At 38.1% G+C, this 20,725-nt stretch overlaps 1 protein-coding gene across 1 annotated transcript; it reads left to right on the top strand.

The window, feature by feature from the left end:
* Nucleotides 1–1,789: 1,789 nt before the first annotated feature.
* On the top strand, nucleotides 1,790–10,586 carry LOC114931748 (uncharacterized). The gene has a single exon (XM_029303898.2). The coding sequence runs from the start codon at nucleotides 3,260–3,262 to the stop codon at nucleotides 4,970–4,972; it is 1,713 nt and encodes a 570-aa protein (XP_029159731.2). The 5' UTR covers nucleotides 1,790–3,259; the 3' UTR covers nucleotides 4,973–10,586.
* Nucleotides 10,587–20,725: the final 10,139 nt, after the last annotated feature.

Genomic DNA, 20,725 nt, shown 5'->3' with positions numbered 1-20,725 from the left:
AAGAATATTTATATCCAAAACAATCCCAATAATATAATAAAGATATATAATAAAGATAAACAGTTTTCGTAAATTGATTAAAAATACACATTTCTCTCAAATTCTTTTACACAATATACAATATTAATTCCCGAAATTTTTGTTCCATATTTAAATTATCGAAGATCTTTTGATCCCCCGAAACTAGATGTCAAAAGAAAAATGCAAAGCAGGAAAGCTTTATTTTTCTCGGATTTCAAGCTTGCATCTTTATAGCGTCATAAAATTGTGATACAGTTATATGCAACAGTACTCAAGCTAATTCGTACGTTTCATGTCGAACGGAAATGACTCCGTCGTATTCGCCCTGCTTCTAAATATGTCAGCTGTGCGAAAAGATCCCAGAAGAATTCCCACTGAAAAATGTTGACATTGGGCCACGGTCAGGGTTCCGGTCACGCGACCCTGATTTCGCGTCTCCACAGATTTCACGCTCGCGACACGAACTCACTACCGGATTTTCTCGTCTTCCTGTCGAGGTTCCGCAGCTAAGTGCTGGAATGGAAAACTTCGACGTCGTCGTCGTTTCATTTCTGTACAGTGAAAACAACTAACTATGCGGAAAATATATCGCTCCTACAAAGTAACAATTTATATTGATATAAAAAAGGAAGAAAATGACATGTAGTATCAAGTATTGAAGTGAAATCTGATTTTTTCCGAATAAGAAATTATGTAACATGCAATTGAGAAAAAGAAAAGAGAAGAAAATTAAACTTTACGTTTAATTTTAATTATTTTGCGGAAATTTCTAAATCAAATATAACATAACAAAAGAATTACTCCTATTCGCAAAAATATTTTGTAGCTAAAAATGATCGTCGGTTCATAAAAGAAGATAAGTATGTGCAGAACTAATTACGGTAAAGCCGGATATCTAAATATAGATAGGAGATAAGGATAATCCGTTAAGAATATTCTTCCACTTGTTATTCGTTTGGTCTGGTGGACGTCTCAATTCATATTGTTGCGCAATAAATTCGTGATTTCACCTTCGTGGCCATGTTCTGCTTCGTCGATATGAAGAGCGACCTGGAGACCTCGAATTCTTCTTGTCAAAAGAAAATCATCCGCTTCCCGTGCTCTGGCGACTCGTGTGTGAAAAAACGTGCGCCGGAGCTTCTCCTTCACGGTACCTACGCAATCTCTGACCTATAAAGGGCAACATATATGCGGCTTACAAACCACACGCCGCAAAGTGCTCGACTCCGCAGACACTTCTGATAAGCGATAAATGTTGAAAGATATTATCTACGTACGCAACAACGCACTATTATTTTTTCTTTCTTAGTAGAGACATATTGTATTAATTAAATTATAATTTTACTTCTTAACATTCGTAATTATAACGTTAATTTAACTGCAAGATGTTATAACATTAACAACCTTGAAGGCTCAACTCTTTCGTTACATTTGGATGCGTACGAGATTTCTGCAAGTCAAAATATTCTCTTAAAAAAGAAATAACACGTACATTGGAGGAAAGAGGAAGCGTCATTAACGTGCCTACGTAAAATCGAATCAAAGAATGTCCATTTTTCTCAGCACAATTTCCGTTATCCTGCGAATGACAACGTGTTCGCTGTCGAGAAGGTAAATACGACACCATCGGAGCTCAGACCCAGAGAGTGACCCAACGATGAAAAGTCCGATGGAAGAGAGTGGGATCTCGGAGTAAAATGGAGTGGGGTTTAGTGTTCAGTCACGAAGTCTCACGCCTTCCACCAGTTCTCAGTTTAAAGACGAACGTACTGGCGGGTAGTGCTTCGCTCGAGATCACTCGTGCGTGTGTGCGTGAGGGTGTGTGTGTATGCGCGCGCGTGCGCGCGAGCGTAAAGTGGTGAACATACAACCCTCAACAGCGATGTGTCAATCTTTGAGGTCGCGTTTGGATCTTTCTTTTTCAAGCCATTAGTCCTTTTGTTGCTCGCGAGACGTCAGTCGCTCGGAAATCTCGAGTCGATAGTCGAACGAGAGTAGCTTCCGCCATTTTCACCGATTCCATTCCGCGAGGAGAACCCTGATGAGGCCCACCGGTCCTGGTACAGCGGTTCGCGCGGCTGACGCCTATGGCCGCGCCTCTGGATTCCACAAACGCCAACACAGGATCCGCGGTGATAGACGTTAAAATCCTCGCCGTTGGGCATCATTCGGCTATTTTCTCCGTTCTAAAAGTGTTCAGCGTCAATCTAGCCGCGCGAGTGTATACATGTGCCAGGTGTGCGTGTATGACAGCAGGTACACGTGGAGGTGCGTTGGTGAGGGACTTGCGACGCCACTGCGCATACCAGTGAGGCCCCGGCTTCGGTAGCGAGGAGAGGGATAGGAAAGCCTAGAGCGAACTGAAAGGAAGCGACAGAGACGAAGAACAGGGAAGGGAGACGTGTAGAAGGTAGAGGGACAAAAGGAAAGAAAGCAAAGGAGAGACGGAAAGGTAGAGAAGAAGAGAAAGAGAGAGAGAGAGAGAGAGAGAGAGAGAGAGAGAGAGAGAGCAAAACGAGGTCTGATACTGGTAGGAGGACTCACAAGAAGGCGGCCATAATGGCTTGACGCGATCTCGAGCGAGCGGCTACAGCTGCTGCGAAATATCCGCGCCGCCGAGTTCCTCTCGCTGTTGCTGCGCGCAACATATTTTGCAACATCGTACTGCGAACACATCGTATATGCGATCTCCGTCTGCCATTGGAAAGCAGCGGATTACTACGTAATCGGCTGCGGGTAGTGTTAACCGGGCGGAGTCTCATGTTGTTCGCTGCCGTGAGCGTGTCGCATGTCTCGCGTACACTCAATAGGCTTCTGAGTCACGTCCGCGACTCGGCAACGCGCGTGAGAAGGAATTTGCCGGTTGGTAATTAACGTTCAGGAAGAATTCCGTATCCTCGGATGTCGTTGCCGCCATTGGGAAGATCGATGCTTATCGTGGGACCAACGTATCTTGCATTGAAATCTCCAAAGTTTTCTCTATTCAAGACAGTTCTACACCATCGAGTGTCGCTTCTGTATAACAGGACGCATCTGAGCTGTATAAAATAATTTGTTGAAAAAACTCGAAGCGGCTAACCTTTTGGAATTTCATATGCCAGAGTCAATAGAATTTATTAAAATATACATGTACGCAATTTGTAAACAAACGAATTATTAATAGATTTTAATCGCGATCTTTGTATCGCCAAATTGAGCTTTAAATTAAATCAAATCTATATTAATTACAAGTCTAAAGATGAGGGGAGCTAATCAAGATACAGCGACGCCGTATTGTCGGTGCAGAGTGCTCTACCTAGGTAGCTCGGTACCTCACGCGAGCAAAGAGGGGCTGCTGGGTGTTCAGGAACCTTTGAGAGAACTCTATCCCGAGCAGGGTGCTCTAGGTGCACGCGGAATCGATTCCTGGTTAAGCGTTTGGAGCAACGGCTTACTCTTGGAAAACGTCGACGAACATCGCAAGAAGGTCACGCGGTTCTTCCCCATCGAGGCGCTTCACTATTGCGCCGCGGTCAGACATGTCAAAGGTGGAAACGGTGATTCGTCCAACACGCGATTCCTGCCGTTGGACTCGCCGTTTGCACGAACACCCAGCGCCAATCATCCGCCCTTATTCGCCGCCGTATTGCGAAGAACGACCGGTATCAAGGTTCTGGAATGTCACGCGTTCATCTGCAAGCGAGACATGGCGGCCAACGCCCTGGTAAGGTGTTGCTTTCACGCTTACGCCGACAGCAGTTACGCGAAGGGTCTGGAACCATCATCGGCAGCGACCAACGGAGTCACCACGGCTCACCAACAATCCAACAACAGTCTATATCACACTCTAGGCGGCTCCAGCACCACTCTAGACAGTCCTCAAGCAACCCGGTTGGATACAACGTCGAATGACGACCTCAGTCTGTATAACGGCGACGAGAATCACAAAGTCTGGGCGAGGGGTCGCGACGAAGTCGATACTCTTTATCAGGAACAAGGCACCCTGCGAAGCACCAAGGGATCCAGACCACGTCAATTGATCGCCCCACCGCCGCCGCCGCCACCTCCGCCTCCTCCCGCTCAACCATTATTGCTGGAGGAATCCTCCTCTTCCTCCGCTCGACGAAAAGCTAACAAAAAGCTGAAGAAGATGAAGACTCGTTCGTTGCACGAGGAAGCGTTGCAACAGCATCAGCAGCAACAGCAATTTCTCCATCATCAGCTCCACCAAGGCGTATATGCCAACGGTCACGGACATCACACTCTGGGTCATCCCATCAGGCAGCAACACTACCACCCTCACCCTCTACCACCTAGTAGTCGATCCGTCGCCGGTACCCTAGCTAGACCAACCCCGGTGCTCTTGGTACCAGCAGCGACCTTGCCGCGCAAGAGTCATCATCATGCGCGTTTAAGACCGATTCCAGCTGCGACACCAATAGTACCGGTCTACGCACCTTTACCGGTGGTACCACCGTCCGCAGCACCGACGGCGGCCATTTATCCGGCAGGCACGTATGGCACCGCCGGAAACAGAGGCAGAAGACACCCGGAGGCGGATAATTCGACCTTAAGCACGTCCAGAAGATTAGCTGCCTCTCACGCCGATCTTACCGCGCCGGAAGTCGCCCGGCAGGCGGACAGTCCGGAGAACGAGTCTCGCTTTGGTACCGGCATATATCGGCGAAAGGGTCATCTGAACGAGAGAGCCTTTTCTTACAGCATCCGTGCCGAACACCGGAGCAGGAGTCACGGTAGTCTGGCTTCCTTGGGCTTCAGCGCTCAAAACGGCAATGCGGGGCCGAAAGAAGAGAAAAAGGATCGCGAAATCGCTCAGCTGGTCGCCGGATTGAGCCTCAATGAAGGATTGGAACGAACGCAGGCTGCGAATTCGAGGGGAGGATATCCGCATCATCAACAACAGCAGCAACAGCAGCAGATACAACCGCTGCCTAGGCCAAGACCCCGTTAGAATCGCTTGCTTGAGCTTGACCTGTTTCAGAGTGTCAAGCTGTTTGAAAACTTCTAGGTGATCCAGAGCGACTTCGAAATATATTTCAGAGAACGAAAAATCCATTAAAATCTTCGTATTTTTCGTAGCCTTGACGTTAAACTGACATGTGTGTTCATCTTGTTAAATATTTTTATTGTGCAATCTTTTTATTAGATAATTGATCGTCGTGAATTCAATTTATTATGATCAACTAACATTTCCATCGTAAAATTAAAATGCACATAAATGCATTTTAGTGTCTAAATAATTGTTAGTAATTACAAAATTATTATTTATTTGATCGTGAAAATTCTTCTTTGGGAATTCTCTCTCTTATCTTATTTACCGGTGATGTTGCCGTTGAACAATGAATCTCACTTTTTCCGGTCGATCGCGTTGACGCAAGAACGATTTTGTCTGGATTAACAAACATCTTCTTGCAGCTTACTTTTTCAAGCGTGACGCTAGTGTTACAGCGATTTTATGTTCTGTCATCGTGTTATGTGGAAAAAGATTGCATTGCAAAAGGTTAAAATTCCGATATTTTATTACAAATTTTATGTAACGGTATTACAGAAACAAATATATTTTAAATTATAATTAGCTCTTAATTAGCAATACCAATTTTAAAGACAAAAAAATACTTAAAAATTTTTTTATTCTAATTACTTTGCCTAATTTTTGAATCTTAAAAGATTTCATTAAACTAGATTAATGTTCGATGTAAAGAAAAAAAAAGATCGGTGAAACGTCTTAAACACATTATCACATGATGACATAATATCTCGAGAAATGCAACGACCTTCCTATCCCGAACTAATTAGGCTGTAATTATTGTCGCCTTACGAATGAGAAACAGTTCTGCTGCTTGAAGCTTATTAGATGAGAGTGCGAAGCATGCAAGACACTGCTACATAATATTTCCTTTGTAAAAATAAGTTGAAAGATTTATGAAAAGATTCCAACGTCATCAGTATTAAATTATTTTCTTGAACATTTAGATACATTTTCATATCTTGAAAAAATTTTCAATTGCATTTTAATTTTTATTTTTTGCTATATATAATTAATTAAAGCATTTTACTATATTTTTAATATAGTATCATTTTAACTAAATATAATATAATCTAATTGATACTGCACATTTCATGTAATTTAAGAAAAACATATTAGTATTCAAGTAAGACGTTACATAAAGAACAGGTCAAAGTCTTATTGGCGATTCCGATATTTATATCTGTGAAAAAGATACGCGAGTCAAGTATATATCACATCGACCAAGAAAAGTGTCCTTGATTATGACATTTTGCGGCCAACACGCTTGTTGAAATTTTATCGTAGCACATTAGCACTAATGTCGTAAGTAAAGGTTTAAATGCAAAAAGATTCTCACCGATACCAGGGCTCTAAGGCGTGAATCTTTCACAACACTTGAAAGATTTTTAAAAATCACCTCGCATGAATATATATAGTATGCTTATTATCATACATTCGAACAACTTGTTCTTATTATCGTCGATGAAAGAATTATACGCGATATTTCGAAAGTTGAAGCAAATTACTTTGCGAAAACATGTTTTTAAAGAGACAGGAGAAGACTACGTCGTATTATAAGGGACATTAATTCTTCAGATGATAGTGACACAAATGTGCTTGCTGATTAAAAATACTTAATGCGCCGAGATGCTTTAGTGTACACGTCAGAAGATCTTAATCGTTCACTTGCTACGTTATAATTAACACTTTCGCTTTAATCGCCTTGTGATGCGGTTACATAAATTCTGTCATATCCTAATGTCATTTACAAGGGAGAATCCTTGAAAATTTGAATAAATCTCGCGATTTTAGTTCTTTTAATTTAAAATATCGTTTAAAAGTAAACGACTCGGTGTAAGAAGATTTTTAATGATTCGGTGAATAATCTAGTCGGAAACTAAAAATAATTATCCGTCATTATGCAATTCGTACATAGTATTCAAATGCTGCTCAGAAGAGCGTTTCTCCTTCGCGATACGTCACCAAGCGCGTCGATTATAAACGATAAAAAAAGGTTTCACCTTTCGCCATGTAAATTTCTCCGAGCGTTAACGTAGAAAAATATCTCGACAAAGAATGTAGAAAGAGAAAAATAAATAATTTGATAAGTTTCGTAACTTTCACGAGAAGTCAAAAATTTATATTTAAAATTGCATTAAAAAAGACTTGAATAATATATTTCTCTCTTTCTTGTATAACGGAGCAAAAAAAATAGTAGAAACGAAAATAATCTTATGTAAAGCACCTTTGCATTTTTCAACGAATATACATTGCGTAATCGACACATTTTTGTCATTCCGAGTTAGCTTTCGAAAAAATAATATGCAAAGTAAGTTGTGTACAGATTCAGAATTATAAGGCGACGATGCCATCTTATAAAAGGTGGTATTGTAGCTATTTAATCGACGCGTGTCTTCGAACAGAAAGTTGCAGTGACACGTAGGCATCGTCGTTAATGCGTCATCGCCGACTCGTTCGTGGCGGAAGTATTATGCAAATCGGAAAACAGCAGGCAATATATCTTTGAAAAACCTTCCTTTCATAGGATATATCGCCGGAGAAAGAGAGTCGCAAGTCATATTCCTGACTGCATATTTAACGAGCGATTGAGTATCGTCAGATTAAATTCCAATGAATTATCCGATAATCAATTATCTAACTGTAGAAGAAAAAGACGAAGATGTTTAAAAATGCAAACGCGACAATCGCATAAAAGGAAACATAAATTCCACGCCACTGATTATTATCGAACGCCGGTTGCACATACATACACATATGAAAGATGCACACTTTATTAGTCACCTGACTATCGTTACCACGTTATTTCCACGTCAAGGCTGCTGCGCGGTCATAATGTAATTCCTTCGATTTTTTCCGCGCTCTTCCCAGATATCCGAGCAATTTCGCGATGGCTGATAAAGTAAAAATATACGTTGACTATGTCGAGGACCATTATATTGCTGTAGCTACTGTAGTTGCTGAAGTAGAAAGTGAGTGTAAAATATTTATGAACCAACCGCACACCTTCGTGAGTTGTGCATGCGAGTATAGATACAAATATACAGAGATATAGATCATTTCTACATAAATATATTTATCAAAATAAGCCAGGCAAAATTAATTAAGTAAACATGCCATTAAGTTGCGTAGAAGTACCAGGCAACATCTTTCTTGTTGTTACGTACGTAACAATCGGAAATAGAAAAATATACGGAAAGAAATCCATATACAGTTGTAAATTTTTCCAAACACGAAATATATTTATTTTGTTAGGAATTTTATTCGTTGAATTTGAGCAAACAGAAAAATTAGATCTAATAAAATATAAAGTGTTTTACTGAAATTTTTTAACAACGACTTCCGCGTATGAATGAATAGTAGAATTTTAAAGTGAATTTCGACGTTGGACATCACGGTTGTTCGGACACGAAACGCGTTATTTCACTTACGGTGCATTATATGCACTATGCACGCGAACCTTTCCATCATCGTCGTCGTCATCGTCGTCGTTGTCGTCGTTGTCGACCACATTCCGTTTCCCCCGTATAATTTTCAGGGTTAACCGCAAATGTCGTATATGCGATACTCTAGTTTTAGAATTGCAACAAATAACTGGTAGAATGCAAATCACCTTGATTGGTGCCTCAAATGGAGCGCGCTTTTTCCCGCAATAAAAATACTTTTTAATCATTTTATTATTTCCGAACGAGAGTCGAAAGTTGGATTTAAAAGCTTAGGAAACATTCTCCAAGAAAGTCTGCGCTCTGGATATTTCGTGTGTATGAGAAAAACTACTGAATTATTAGACTGTAACAAATATTGTTAAAAAAAAAAGGAAAAAGAAATGTGTCGGTGAAAGAATCTTAAAATTAATTCGTCACATGAGATGAGAAGTTTTATCACATGTCGAAACGAAAAATAATGAGAAAGTAAAAGATATCTTACATCAAATGTTTTAAGTCATTTTTAGATATCTTTTAAGGATATGTGCTATCTGAGATTTTAAAATTATCTTCCATTCTCTCGATGGAAGAGAAAAAGTTTAACATTTCCAAATAAACTCTCGAGCTGAGAATATATCAATAATAGATTTCAAGATCGTTTTATTCTAGCATTTCCTTGCTGGAATATAGCCATTGTACTTATGCATATAGAATAACGAAACGTCTTGTATAAGAGACGATTTATAACTTATAATTATAACTCATAATTAAAATATATAAACGGCGCTATAAATAGTATAAACGCTACCAACATTATTGTAAGTATAGTTATAGCGCCAGATATCATAACTGTAAAGTTCTCTATATCGATTTAAATCGCTCCGTACAATCATCAACTGTCTTCCATAAAGTCGATTCTAAATGCGTTCGTGTGCCAAATGTATCAAGTCGAACTAAATGTATCGGATGCCGATGTAATAATGTAGGCGGCTTACCAAAATTAATTTCGCATCTATCGTTTGGCAAACGAGCGCAGAGAGAATCTTCAAAACTGACTTGCAATGAAGAGAACGTATAAAGTAGGCATAACAAATAAAAACAATTATATATATATATATATATATATTTTTGCAAAAAAAATACACACAGTCGACAGACTGGAGATAACGTGTATGTGTGGATTTATTTCTTCTATTCTTATTATTTTAATATTACTTGTCCGTCGTGTGTGTTTGCATTAATGTCCATAATGTCGCGTGATTCTTCATTCTACTTTATCGTGTGTCCAGCTTTAAAATAAATAACATGCGCGTGAGACAAGCCACGTTACCAGTCGATCGCGTAAGAGAGGACACGCGTAGCGGTACACGAGAATAGTGCCTCGTTCTTTTCTCTTCTTATCGCTCTTCCGCCGGTTGTTAGCCGAGTACAACCGCCGGAAGAACGGTGTAAGTTAAGGGGGACGAAACGCATTTGAAAGAATGCTAATGGCATCCGGATGTCGGCGCACTATTCCACGACCTTGTAGCTTTTCACAGTGAAATGAAAAATTCCATATAGCTGCTTCGTGCGGATCGTCATTTCATTCGATAATCGATATTAATTGTACATGTGAATGTGTGTGTGTTCGTATGTGCGTGTGCATGATTATGAGTGCACGCAGGAATGCAATAGTCTATTTAAAGACGATTGCGCCTGGCGTAAAAAGACGCCTCTGTCACAATAATTTTATTAACCCTCGCGTCTTAGAGGAGCACTGAGAGGAATGTGCCATCGAGAATGCGAAAGAAGACTCATTACGTTTATAACTGCATATACATATATAACATGTACGGTATGCACACGGCAAATGGCAAAGAATGAGGATGCATATTATCTCCTCCGTTAGGAGAAAATGCGAAAATACCGCGACGTTGATTGCGTAAGACGCGCTTTTCCTTCGCGACGAAAGTGCGCCGCGAGCTAATTTAAGTAAATTTGCCGCGTGTGTGCACGCGTACACTTAGATTAATGTCATAGGCAGAGAGATACGCATACGAATATATTGTACATGCGTACTGTCGCAACTCAAATAAATATCGTTAACTGTAAAAAAATAAACATCTGTCAATTAATTGCTCAATATATTTTACATCAATCCTATCCACATCCGCGCTAATCATCCCTCACATCAACCAACATATACAAAAAAATAAAATGCTTATTATTATATAGGTAACTTAATAAAACCAGCAATTCTCCAGAAATCAGATATTTTCTTTTTTTCTATAGAAAAAAGAAATAATAATCTTTTCCAAGTTTTTGTAAATTTTATGGGCGAAAAAGCAATGATACCACATATAACAATAAACGCAACGATTCATTTCAACTACTGCGGAATTTCATTACTGGTATATCGCTACAATTTTAATATCGGACAATTAACATTGCATTCAACTGGCCTTCATAAATAGTTAATTACCAGATTGTAGTATGCGGTCTTCATATTCCTAAATTCCTACGATAACGTAGCTCCGCGAACTCGAACTAAAAGCTCGACTTACAGTTAGAAGATAGTTCTACAATTTTACAGTTAGTCGCGTACGCTCATACGAGCGTAAGATCGTAAAAAAAATCAGGTCAATGTCGAAATTGGTTTTTAATAATCCATTGCATGCTCATACAATTCCCCCAACTGCCGACCGATTATTTAGACTAATATCTCGTGTAAAATTAATTCGTAACGGTGCAGGTGCCAATATAACGGACGATCGTTTACCGCACAAAGTGGCTAGCGTAATACTCACCTTTGTAAAAGCAGCAATTACAACATCGATGTAATTAATTCCTAACATCGCCGTGTAATATCATCAAGTTGCGTAATATATACTATTTATATATCTTTAGCTCTGTCATTCTCAAATATTACGAAAAACGTTAACATAAAGAAACGTAATTTTAATGAAAATAAAAATGATGAATATAGCTCCGTAAATTTTCGAATTAATGTATACTGAAAAAAATATTAAATTAATAAATTCAATACTGCCAATTTATTCAATATGCCAATAATGTCAATAAATATTTTTCGCGTCAAATCAATATTATTAATTTCAAATAAATGATTAATTAAGCAATATTAAAATAAATATTTATTCAAATTCAATACATTTTTTAGTGTGGTAAAAAAGGGATGTAATCTAATTGTTTTATAGAATTTTACTTAATTCATCCGTTTCTTTTGCTATCCAAATTAAGAATTATTTTCGCGAATTTTTTTCGTCATCTCTCGTTGCTTGAACGGTCACAATGGGTCCATCGAACGTTCCTTTTCGAAGGAAGCAGACTGTGTAATTGCATGGCGCATGCCACGGCGGCTGTGGCCACGAATCTGGAGTAACGAAGTGCAGCGCGCAAATAAGGTCGGCAGGAGAGATGATGGAAGGAGAGAGATTCGGAGTAAGAGTGCGTATAAGAGGAGGCCGAGGATACGTGGTTAACGGGCACGAGAGATGCATACAGAAGATCATGTCAGCCGTCCTGTGTACTTGTGGTAACGATTTTACGGCGAATGAATTAATACGCGGCCCGCGTCGTGGCCGAAATAATAATGTCTGGTGGCCCTGCTCCAAAAAGCCCGGGACCTAATTTATATAACGATCAAAGTGTTCCACGAGAAAAAGAAACGATAATTTTGCTGCACTCGCCGGTAGATGTCGGCGGTTACACCGCTCAAAGACGGAATATTTGGTGACTTTAATGAGCGAGAAGCGCGCTCAATCGCAGCCGATTACAATTGAGCGCGCTTGATATGATTTATTGAACTCGATAGAAAATATAGAAAAGATATTGTATCTTTATATTTTTTAAACTTGTAAAATATATAAGACGTTAATTTATATATCTAATAAAAATAGCTGTTTTTTAAAACCATGCTTTATATAATTTAAGGTTTTAAAAGATATACATCTTTATATATTCTTTATTTTTTGATAGCACAAAAACACTTTCTATTTTTCTATACTTCAAGTACTTTCTATTTCAATTGTAGGTGCTTGAATGCAGTTTCGATTCTTTATACGAAGGAATAACATACGATTATAAGCTACGTGTGTGAGTGATTTCATAATTAGCTAACGGAGAAGCGGCATTTAAACGCGGAACTTCGCGCCTTAGAGGAGACGTGTGAAGTAACAGCTGCAAAATCTACCTGCGTGACAAATTGATAGTCGCCGATACTTCCGCTTAAGATGAATCCTTTTAAGCGGTTTCAAGAGTCTTATGCAGTCCGCGTTATCGCCGAGACATCCGGCAGATTTATACACAGTATTTAAGATTTAATCATTGACATAAAAGACGAATAATATTGGTTTATGACACAGTAGATATATTCAACAATTACAAGAGCAATTTAATAATAATTAATAATATTTTCATTACTATGCGTAAACAAACATCAATTTGGAGTAATTATAAAAAGGCCAGGCTATTAATATCTTTCCTCTCGAATTACTTCTAAGCGGTTTGACATGTCAATTTGCACTAAACATATGTGCGGTGAGAAATAAAATGCAGTTTACGGAATCAATAATGGAACGAGAATTATAACAGTCAATTTGATAAACTAGATCTTGAAAGTAGCGGTGCAAAATAGCATTACCGCCTAATTGCGACAAAGTTAAAGTCTGATTCAAGTACAGCACTCGTAGTGATTTTCAAAAGACGGACAGATGCAAGATTGCCTTCATGAGAGGCTTGCTACAGCTTACCGCTAAAGCAAAATATTATGTGGCTATGAAGCATATGCCACCTGCTGTTGACTGAACGATACCTATACGAGAAGACGTAGGCCGTAATCGTGTGCGATGCATAAAACCGATAGTTATTATGTTAGTTCTATCTATAACGGATCTCCATCGATCTTGAGGGAAACATCGTATGGCTCATTTTGTAAATTTTCTGGTTGAGAGATACTTCGCATCCCTGTCTCTTTAATCTAAGGTGAACAGTTATAATAATTGCTTTTCCATGTTTTACATATAATATTCATACAATTAATCTACTATAGGCAGAAAAAGTCTTTGCAAGAGTTTTACATTTAAATTTAATTTATATTATAATGTTATTATAATATTAGAACATGTAATAAAAAGATATGATATAATAATTAATGTAAACATATTATGAAACAAAACTGGATCTCTTCGCATAAAAAATGCCACGACCATCAATGTGCGGAAGCACTTTAGCAACAGCCTGTAATGTCGTAATGCGGGTAAAAGGAAGATAATACATAGGTTAAACTACTGACTGTATCTCTAAAGTTCGACTTTCTCACTATTAGCCATAAATTAATGGCAACGTGTTCGTCTGCAGACGCTGCTGCTGCAACGACTAACAATATGCAAACGAAAGTAAATTACGGTAGAAGTTATTACTTGTACGAAGCCCTATTTTAGATTAATTATTAATTATTAATTGACTTATTATATAATAATTTAATTAACTATTAATTTTTTCAGGTAGGAAATGGGCTGATAAGTGCGAAAATTAAGCGCAACAAATTTAAAATGTTTAAATCTTTATTTAATTTGAATGTTTCAGTCTTTTATTTGATAGAACTAGAATCGTTCAAAATTAAACAATCATATATAGTAGGCCAACTAAACGAGCAAATAAATAAGATGTAAAAAATTTTTTTATTAATAGTTAGATCATTAAATTAACATTCCGTTACAGAATCGATATAAATTGTAAACGTTTCGACTGCACTACAGTCTTTATCAATACATAAAAATTAAATATTAAAATATAAAGTTAGATGTTAAAAATACAAAGTTAGTTAAATATTAAAATATAAAATTGAAACGATTCTTCGCTGTTGACCAATAGATATGCAAGGCGATTGGTCTGAGATGCCAAGTTATGCGATATTTGAGCATGCTACGGATATAATACGCGAATTAAATCAATGTCAGAAAAAATTAAAAAATCTTTCAACTTACATTATCGTTTTAACAAGTCCTTTTCCCCGATATTTCAAGTGTGTGTTGCGAAGTCTGAATACCAAATGTCAAAATAGAGAGCGTGATGTATTTATTTATTACCAATGTTTTTTCTAAATTATGATTCAGCAAATTTTTTAAGTATGTCAAAATAACTACTGTCTAACAATTCGGTGTCTGTATTTAAATTAATTCCATTTTTCTGTTCTTTAATGTGGATCATTTCAGATATTAGTCTTTTTTGGTAATTCTTTTCATGATCCATAATTTTAATATTGTCCCAGTCAAATGTATGTTGTTCGTTTAGAATGTGTTCCGTGATAACCGAATGTCTAGCAGAGTCTAATTTAATATTATTTTTATGTTCTTTAAGTCTCGTTCCTAACTGTCTTTTTGTCTGTCCGACATATGTGGCGTCACAATCGTTGCAATTCAATTTGTAAATAACGTTAGAATTCGTGGGGCAATTATTTTTGTCCTTTTGAACTCTTATGAAGTCATTTAATTTTTTAATGCAACGATATCCTACCACTACGTCAGGTCTTCTTATTGCTGAAGCAACTTTCTCAGATATTGATTCTATATATGGTATGACAAAATATTTAATGTTAGTATTAGTATTATTAGTATCTGTTATATTGTTATTATTAGGCTTGTTAAATTTCTTAGTTGAGAGATTTTTTAATCTGCGTTTTATTTCTGTGAAAATTAGATCAAGAGGATAACCGTTGGATAGCAAAATGTTAATAGCTTTCTCTATATTTTTTTTGTGAAATTGCGGATGTGATAGTAATAAAGCTCTATCTACCAAGTTATAAATTGTTCCTATTTTATGACAAGTCGGATGATTTGAAAAAAATGAAAGTAATCTACCTGAGAATGTCTTTTTGTGATACCAATCTAAATAAATTTTGTTATCTATTACTTTGATCATTATGTCTAAAAAGCTTATACAACGATTATCCTCCTTTTCCAATGTAAATTGTAGTCTATCGTTATAATTGTTGAATTCGTTCAAAACATATGTAATATTGTCAGCGGAAGTGCATAAAATAATGTCGTCTACATAACGGAAATAGAAAGTCATTTCGCAATTTAAATTACTAATTACTGATGTTTCCAAGTCCTGCATGACTATATCGGCAATGATCGGAGAAAGTGGGGAACCCATAGGAGTCCCATAAATTTGTTTGTAAGTTATGTTATTAAAAGTGAAAAATGTAGAAGTTAATATAAATTTTATCATACCTATGAATTCATTTTTGGGAATCTTTGTGTGTGACTCTATAAAATGCCATCTATTATTGATACCGTTTAATGCAAGATCTACGGAAACATTAGTAAATAATGAAACAACGTCCAATGAAGCTATTATGTCGGTATCTTGTATTGTTTTCCCTGATAGAATGTTGCATATATCAAAACTGTTATTTACAAAACTGTCCGCTCTAGGAAGGCTATCTTTTAAAATTTTATGAAAGAAAGAATCGTTCATCTAGAATAGGCCTTTACGCGTAATTTCTGTCGCAATTTACTTTCATTCGTGTATTGTTAGTCGATAGCGGCAGCAGACGAACACACACTGCCATTAATTTATGACTAATTGTGAGAAAGTCGAACTTTATAAATACCGTCTCGGCTGTGTATTATCTTCGTTTTAGTCGCATTACAAAATTACAGGTTGCTGTTGGTAAAGTACTCGCGCACATTGACGGTTTCTCGTAATGTTTTTTTTATGCAAAAAGCTGCATCTTTTCGCACATAATATGTTTACACTAATTATTATTATTATAACATACTATTAATTTTTATCCGCATACACGAAGATTTCCCAATTACGATTATAAATAAACATATGTTGCCAATGAGCTAGCTATGTTCGTGTACTTAAATATCCAGCATATTTATTAATACCGTTATATAAACACGATAATTTTGAAAGTAACGTCAATCAGATTACGTGCATGAGAGAAACGCAGTAAATTTCACTAAGCGTTGAGGCTCAGAGGTGATTTACTAAATTGTCATTACTTATTCATTCATTCTCATGGGGCAAGAATTTCTTACGTCAAAAAAAAAAAAATTATTTTGACAGAGAGACGCGAATAAAAATATCACGAACTATAGATATCTCGAAGGAGGCAAGGAAGAAACGAGACGGACGTAGAAGCAAAGAGGCAGTCGTGAAAGAATTAGACGAAGAGGGAATGCGCACAGCTTCTGCATAGTTGGAATAACAGTACTCACCTCACGTTGGTGCGCCATCGAGAATCCGCGGAGAATACCGTTACCGGTTACGACGTTACCTCATATAGCAAATATATACTGGCTTTCAATGCCGGTGGTGATCGGTGGATCGAGGCGACGCTATACGATCCACCCGATCGATTCGATATTGCGTTTCTCTCCCCCTCATTATATTTTTCTCTCTCTCTCTTTCTCTCTCTTGCTTTTCTCAGTACCAATCTTCTGACCGGTCTTCTTGACTTCGATCCACCTTAAAACCAGCTGCAATATCGGTCAACCGGAATATATGATATATCTATAAATTTGCCGATTTTTTTAATCAACTTGTTAGAATGAAATAAGAAAGTATATATGACAGCATTTAGAAATGTGCTGTATGTATCTTTTTTTCTAAACGATAAAAATAAATAAAATATGACAGATAAAAAATGAATTATATATAGATCAAATAAAATATAAATAAAAAATAGATTGAAGAAAAGTAGAATTTAAGCTTGACGGTGAGTAGACAAGATTTTCCATGTCAATATAGTTTTGCTTTTCTAAAATAAAAACTCGATCAGAACACTTTCAATGTTAGAACTTTTCACAAAATTGCATACAACAGAGAATACTAATTAGAAGAGAAAAGTATCTTTTCAATGAGATTCCATATACCTTATTGCTCGATTTCAGACTAGCAGAGATCTGTATTGAATGAGATAAGTATCTCAAGTAACAGGTAAAAATTCACACCATGAAATCTGTTGAAGTAAATGACGGATGCAATAGCGAAGGAAGAAAGCGCCGGATATTATGGGCGTATCGAGTTTATCAACGCCGTATCAGACGGAATATAATTTCCGGACGGCTAACGAGAGAGTAACCGATATTTGTCGGACAACCAGGAGCCTCTCTCTTCCTTTCTCTCTCTCCCTCTCTCTCGCTCTCTTTCTCTTTCTCCGCCGATCTTCATCCCTCTCCTCTTGTTCGTTCCACGCGAGACGCCGACTCGCACCAGCTAGAGAACTCGCGCCTCTCCTGCGGAACATCCCCGGCAGTTTCGCGTCGACGGTCATCCGGATCGACTCGCGGCCAAGGTCGGTGGTCGTAAAGAGGAAGAGCCTCGTCGAAGGTCGTCGAGATGAGGACGGATGAATCGGCAAACAATCGTCGCGAGTGAAGCACGTTGTGGTGCAGCGTGCTCTCGCGAATCGATCTCGGTTCGATCAATTATATCGCGATAGATCTCCTCGAGTACCTGACTGTGATATGACACCGCGAATTTATCGAACGAATAAGATCGACTCGGGTCAGAGTGGTGATTGTGTCGAAATCCAGATGGTTTTATTTCATTTTTTGGAGCACGCCAAGCGATTCACCAGAAGCTAACAGGTATACCTTGCAAGTCTTTAGTCTTATCGGATTTGTGAAATAGTTGACATAAAGTTGATCGTAACGAGGAAGATAAATATTGATCTCTTATTGAATTTATTATCCTCTTTGCGAGCTTTCAGTTACGTTAATTTCATACATACTAATTTAACAACAATAAAGCTATATACATATTGTGCGAAGAGAAAATTATAGAAATTGCTCTTCCTTCTAATTTTATTCCGTACCTATGCTGATATCTTTTTAACATAAACAGATCTTGTATATATGCATATATCTTAAATGAAAATACAAAATAGAAAATTTGTTGAAAATTCACGAGTTTCTAAAATTAATTTGAAAAAAAAAATCGGAACCATATGATACCACTTAATCGTTGATGCTCTGCGTGAATGATGTACATATATCTCACGCATGCAATTATCGGCCGGTTCGATATCCATTAAAGCAGATGCAGGCAGGAAACGAGCCGTGAACTTGGTAATTGCAAGTTGAACGACGTTCAAAGTCGATCGAGCTAGCTCTCTTCTACGATGCATCGACACGTGATGCCGTAATATGTGTTCGCCGACCTTAATACCGTTGCCTTAAACACGTCGTGGACGCTTCGACAGTTATGAAAACGGGGAGCTCTGCTCTCAAGAGAAACGGATGAGCGCGTCTCTTCGACGGACGCGATCAAGCGCGCACTTATGTTTTGTTTTGTCTCCCGTTTTGTGTCCACATACAACTGCGATTCCTCTCAGCATCACAGCTTACGAATCTCGCAGTTTCTTCGAATAACGCGGCGCTTAAGCGAACATTAATACATTTTTCCAAAGTCATCGTTACAGCCGCGCAATCACAAGTCGCTAATAATCGTCAATCGAGTCTAAGATTCGTGCTACCAGAGTGATTACGGTAGCGTGCAATCCTGAAACTGGGTCACCGGCGTCAAGAAGCTCGGCGGTGATTATTCAGGGCCGACTTCATGCGATGAGCAAGGAGGCAGTCTCCTTTTGCGCGCAACCTCGTAACGATTGAGGAACAACGCGTTACACATCGTATATAATTTATATATATATATCAGAAAAAATTAAGACAGTTTAACGGCGAGATGAGAGAAAATTTAATTAAAGCCGGGAACGCATATTCCGAGCCTACCCCTAGTAATTATCGATGATTATCGGCGACGCGGCCTCCGCTCTTTTACAACATATTCCTCTCGATGCCGTTGCCTCGATCAACCGTAACGAATTCTAATTACAGCCGCTGTTTGGCAATCGATTTCATCACGAAGCGATCGCGAACGCGAGGTCAACCCGCACGTTCAGATTCGCGAGGGCGGGAGGGAGGAAAGGTGGGGAGGAAAGGCACGCATTGACAGTTATTTCAGATTGCGTGTGTGTGATGTCGGATTCGAATCGACATTGACACCTTTCGAAAGCTGTCGATCTGTTCCTCGTGATCCACCTGGTCCATAACTGTACAGTCTAACTGTGAGCAATCGCACGGACAATCTAAAGCTAGTTTGTATCAGACAATGACAGCTGGTTCCTATCAGACGCACGTGTGAGATTGACTTGAATTTTTCACCGCAAAAGTATGGCACTTTTTTTCTCTGATATGTGTATGATTATTATTTCATGTAAAATAAGAATTATTTATAATTAAAATACGAATTGCATAATATCTTCTTCCCGATTGAAAGAGCATCGTAAAAACTGCGAATGTAACGCACGAATTCGTCTTAAGCCAACATATCGTATCCGAATGACGGAGCAGTTTTCTCCGAGAGTTGTTAAAAAAGCAGCGCGCGTACGGCCTTAATGAAGAAATGCGTGCAGTTTCACGGAATGCCGGTGAAATCCGAGAAGCAACACAGACGAGAACACGCAATTTTTCTATATATTCCCGTGAATAACAGTTTCTGCAGTGGCTTCTGCGATTTCTAGCTCGCAGGATAATGACCTTAGCATTATCTAATTAGCTTCATTTATATTTACGTGTGCACATATTTACGTTGAATTCTTTCCGATTTTCCGAGTAGAAGAAAAAACTTTCATCGCTCATAGTGCATCGACCGCGATGTCATTTTTGCGTTCGCATAATATCGCGATATCAGATATCAGGCAGATGCAACTTAGTCGTCGCAACTTGATCGACCCATTTTATCTGCATCGACGAGCTCATATTGTTCCTCCATGCATTTTTCTTTTATCCGTCACTTTTACCGTTGCCACGTAAAAGTATATGTAAAAGTATCAGACTGACCCAGTCCCTATTTGGTTTTAATTATTCACGCACCGTATAACGCATAGATTTAACGCATCGCAACGTTAATAGCAAGTATAACAAAAATCGAATAATCCTGTCCGATCGATCTTAAAAACTTTTCCTCTATATAATATCAAATCGTCTTATTCGAATTATTCCGGAAACCTTGACTGACTTTCTCGCAAAATTGTTATTTTCTGCGAGAGAGTAGATAGAAATATTGAAATAATCATCCTGTCCGAGTTTTCTACAATCGATGAAGAAATAACGTCAATTATGTCATCATTTATAATAATGCTTTCGTACTTGAAGATATTTCATTGAAATAATGATTTTCTTTCCAGAACGAATGACATCAACAGGCAATACAATAATAAGCAAATAAATCTACA

The sequence above is a fragment of the Nylanderia fulva genome, unplaced genomic scaffold (genome assembly GCF_048542155.1).
Source record: "Nylanderia fulva isolate GAGA-0341 unplaced genomic scaffold, ASM4854215v1 Scaffold45, whole genome shotgun sequence".
Lineage (NCBI taxonomy): Eukaryota > Metazoa > Arthropoda > Insecta > Hymenoptera > Formicidae > Nylanderia > Nylanderia fulva.
The sequence above is the reverse complement of the archived record's forward strand: the minus strand, read 5'-3'. Positions and strand labels throughout refer to the sequence as shown.

Coding starts and splice junctions, on each gene's coding strand:
- LOC114931748 (XM_029303898.2), top strand. CDS start 3,260: ATGAGGGGAGCTAATCAAGATACAGCGACGCCGTATTGTCGGTGCAGA.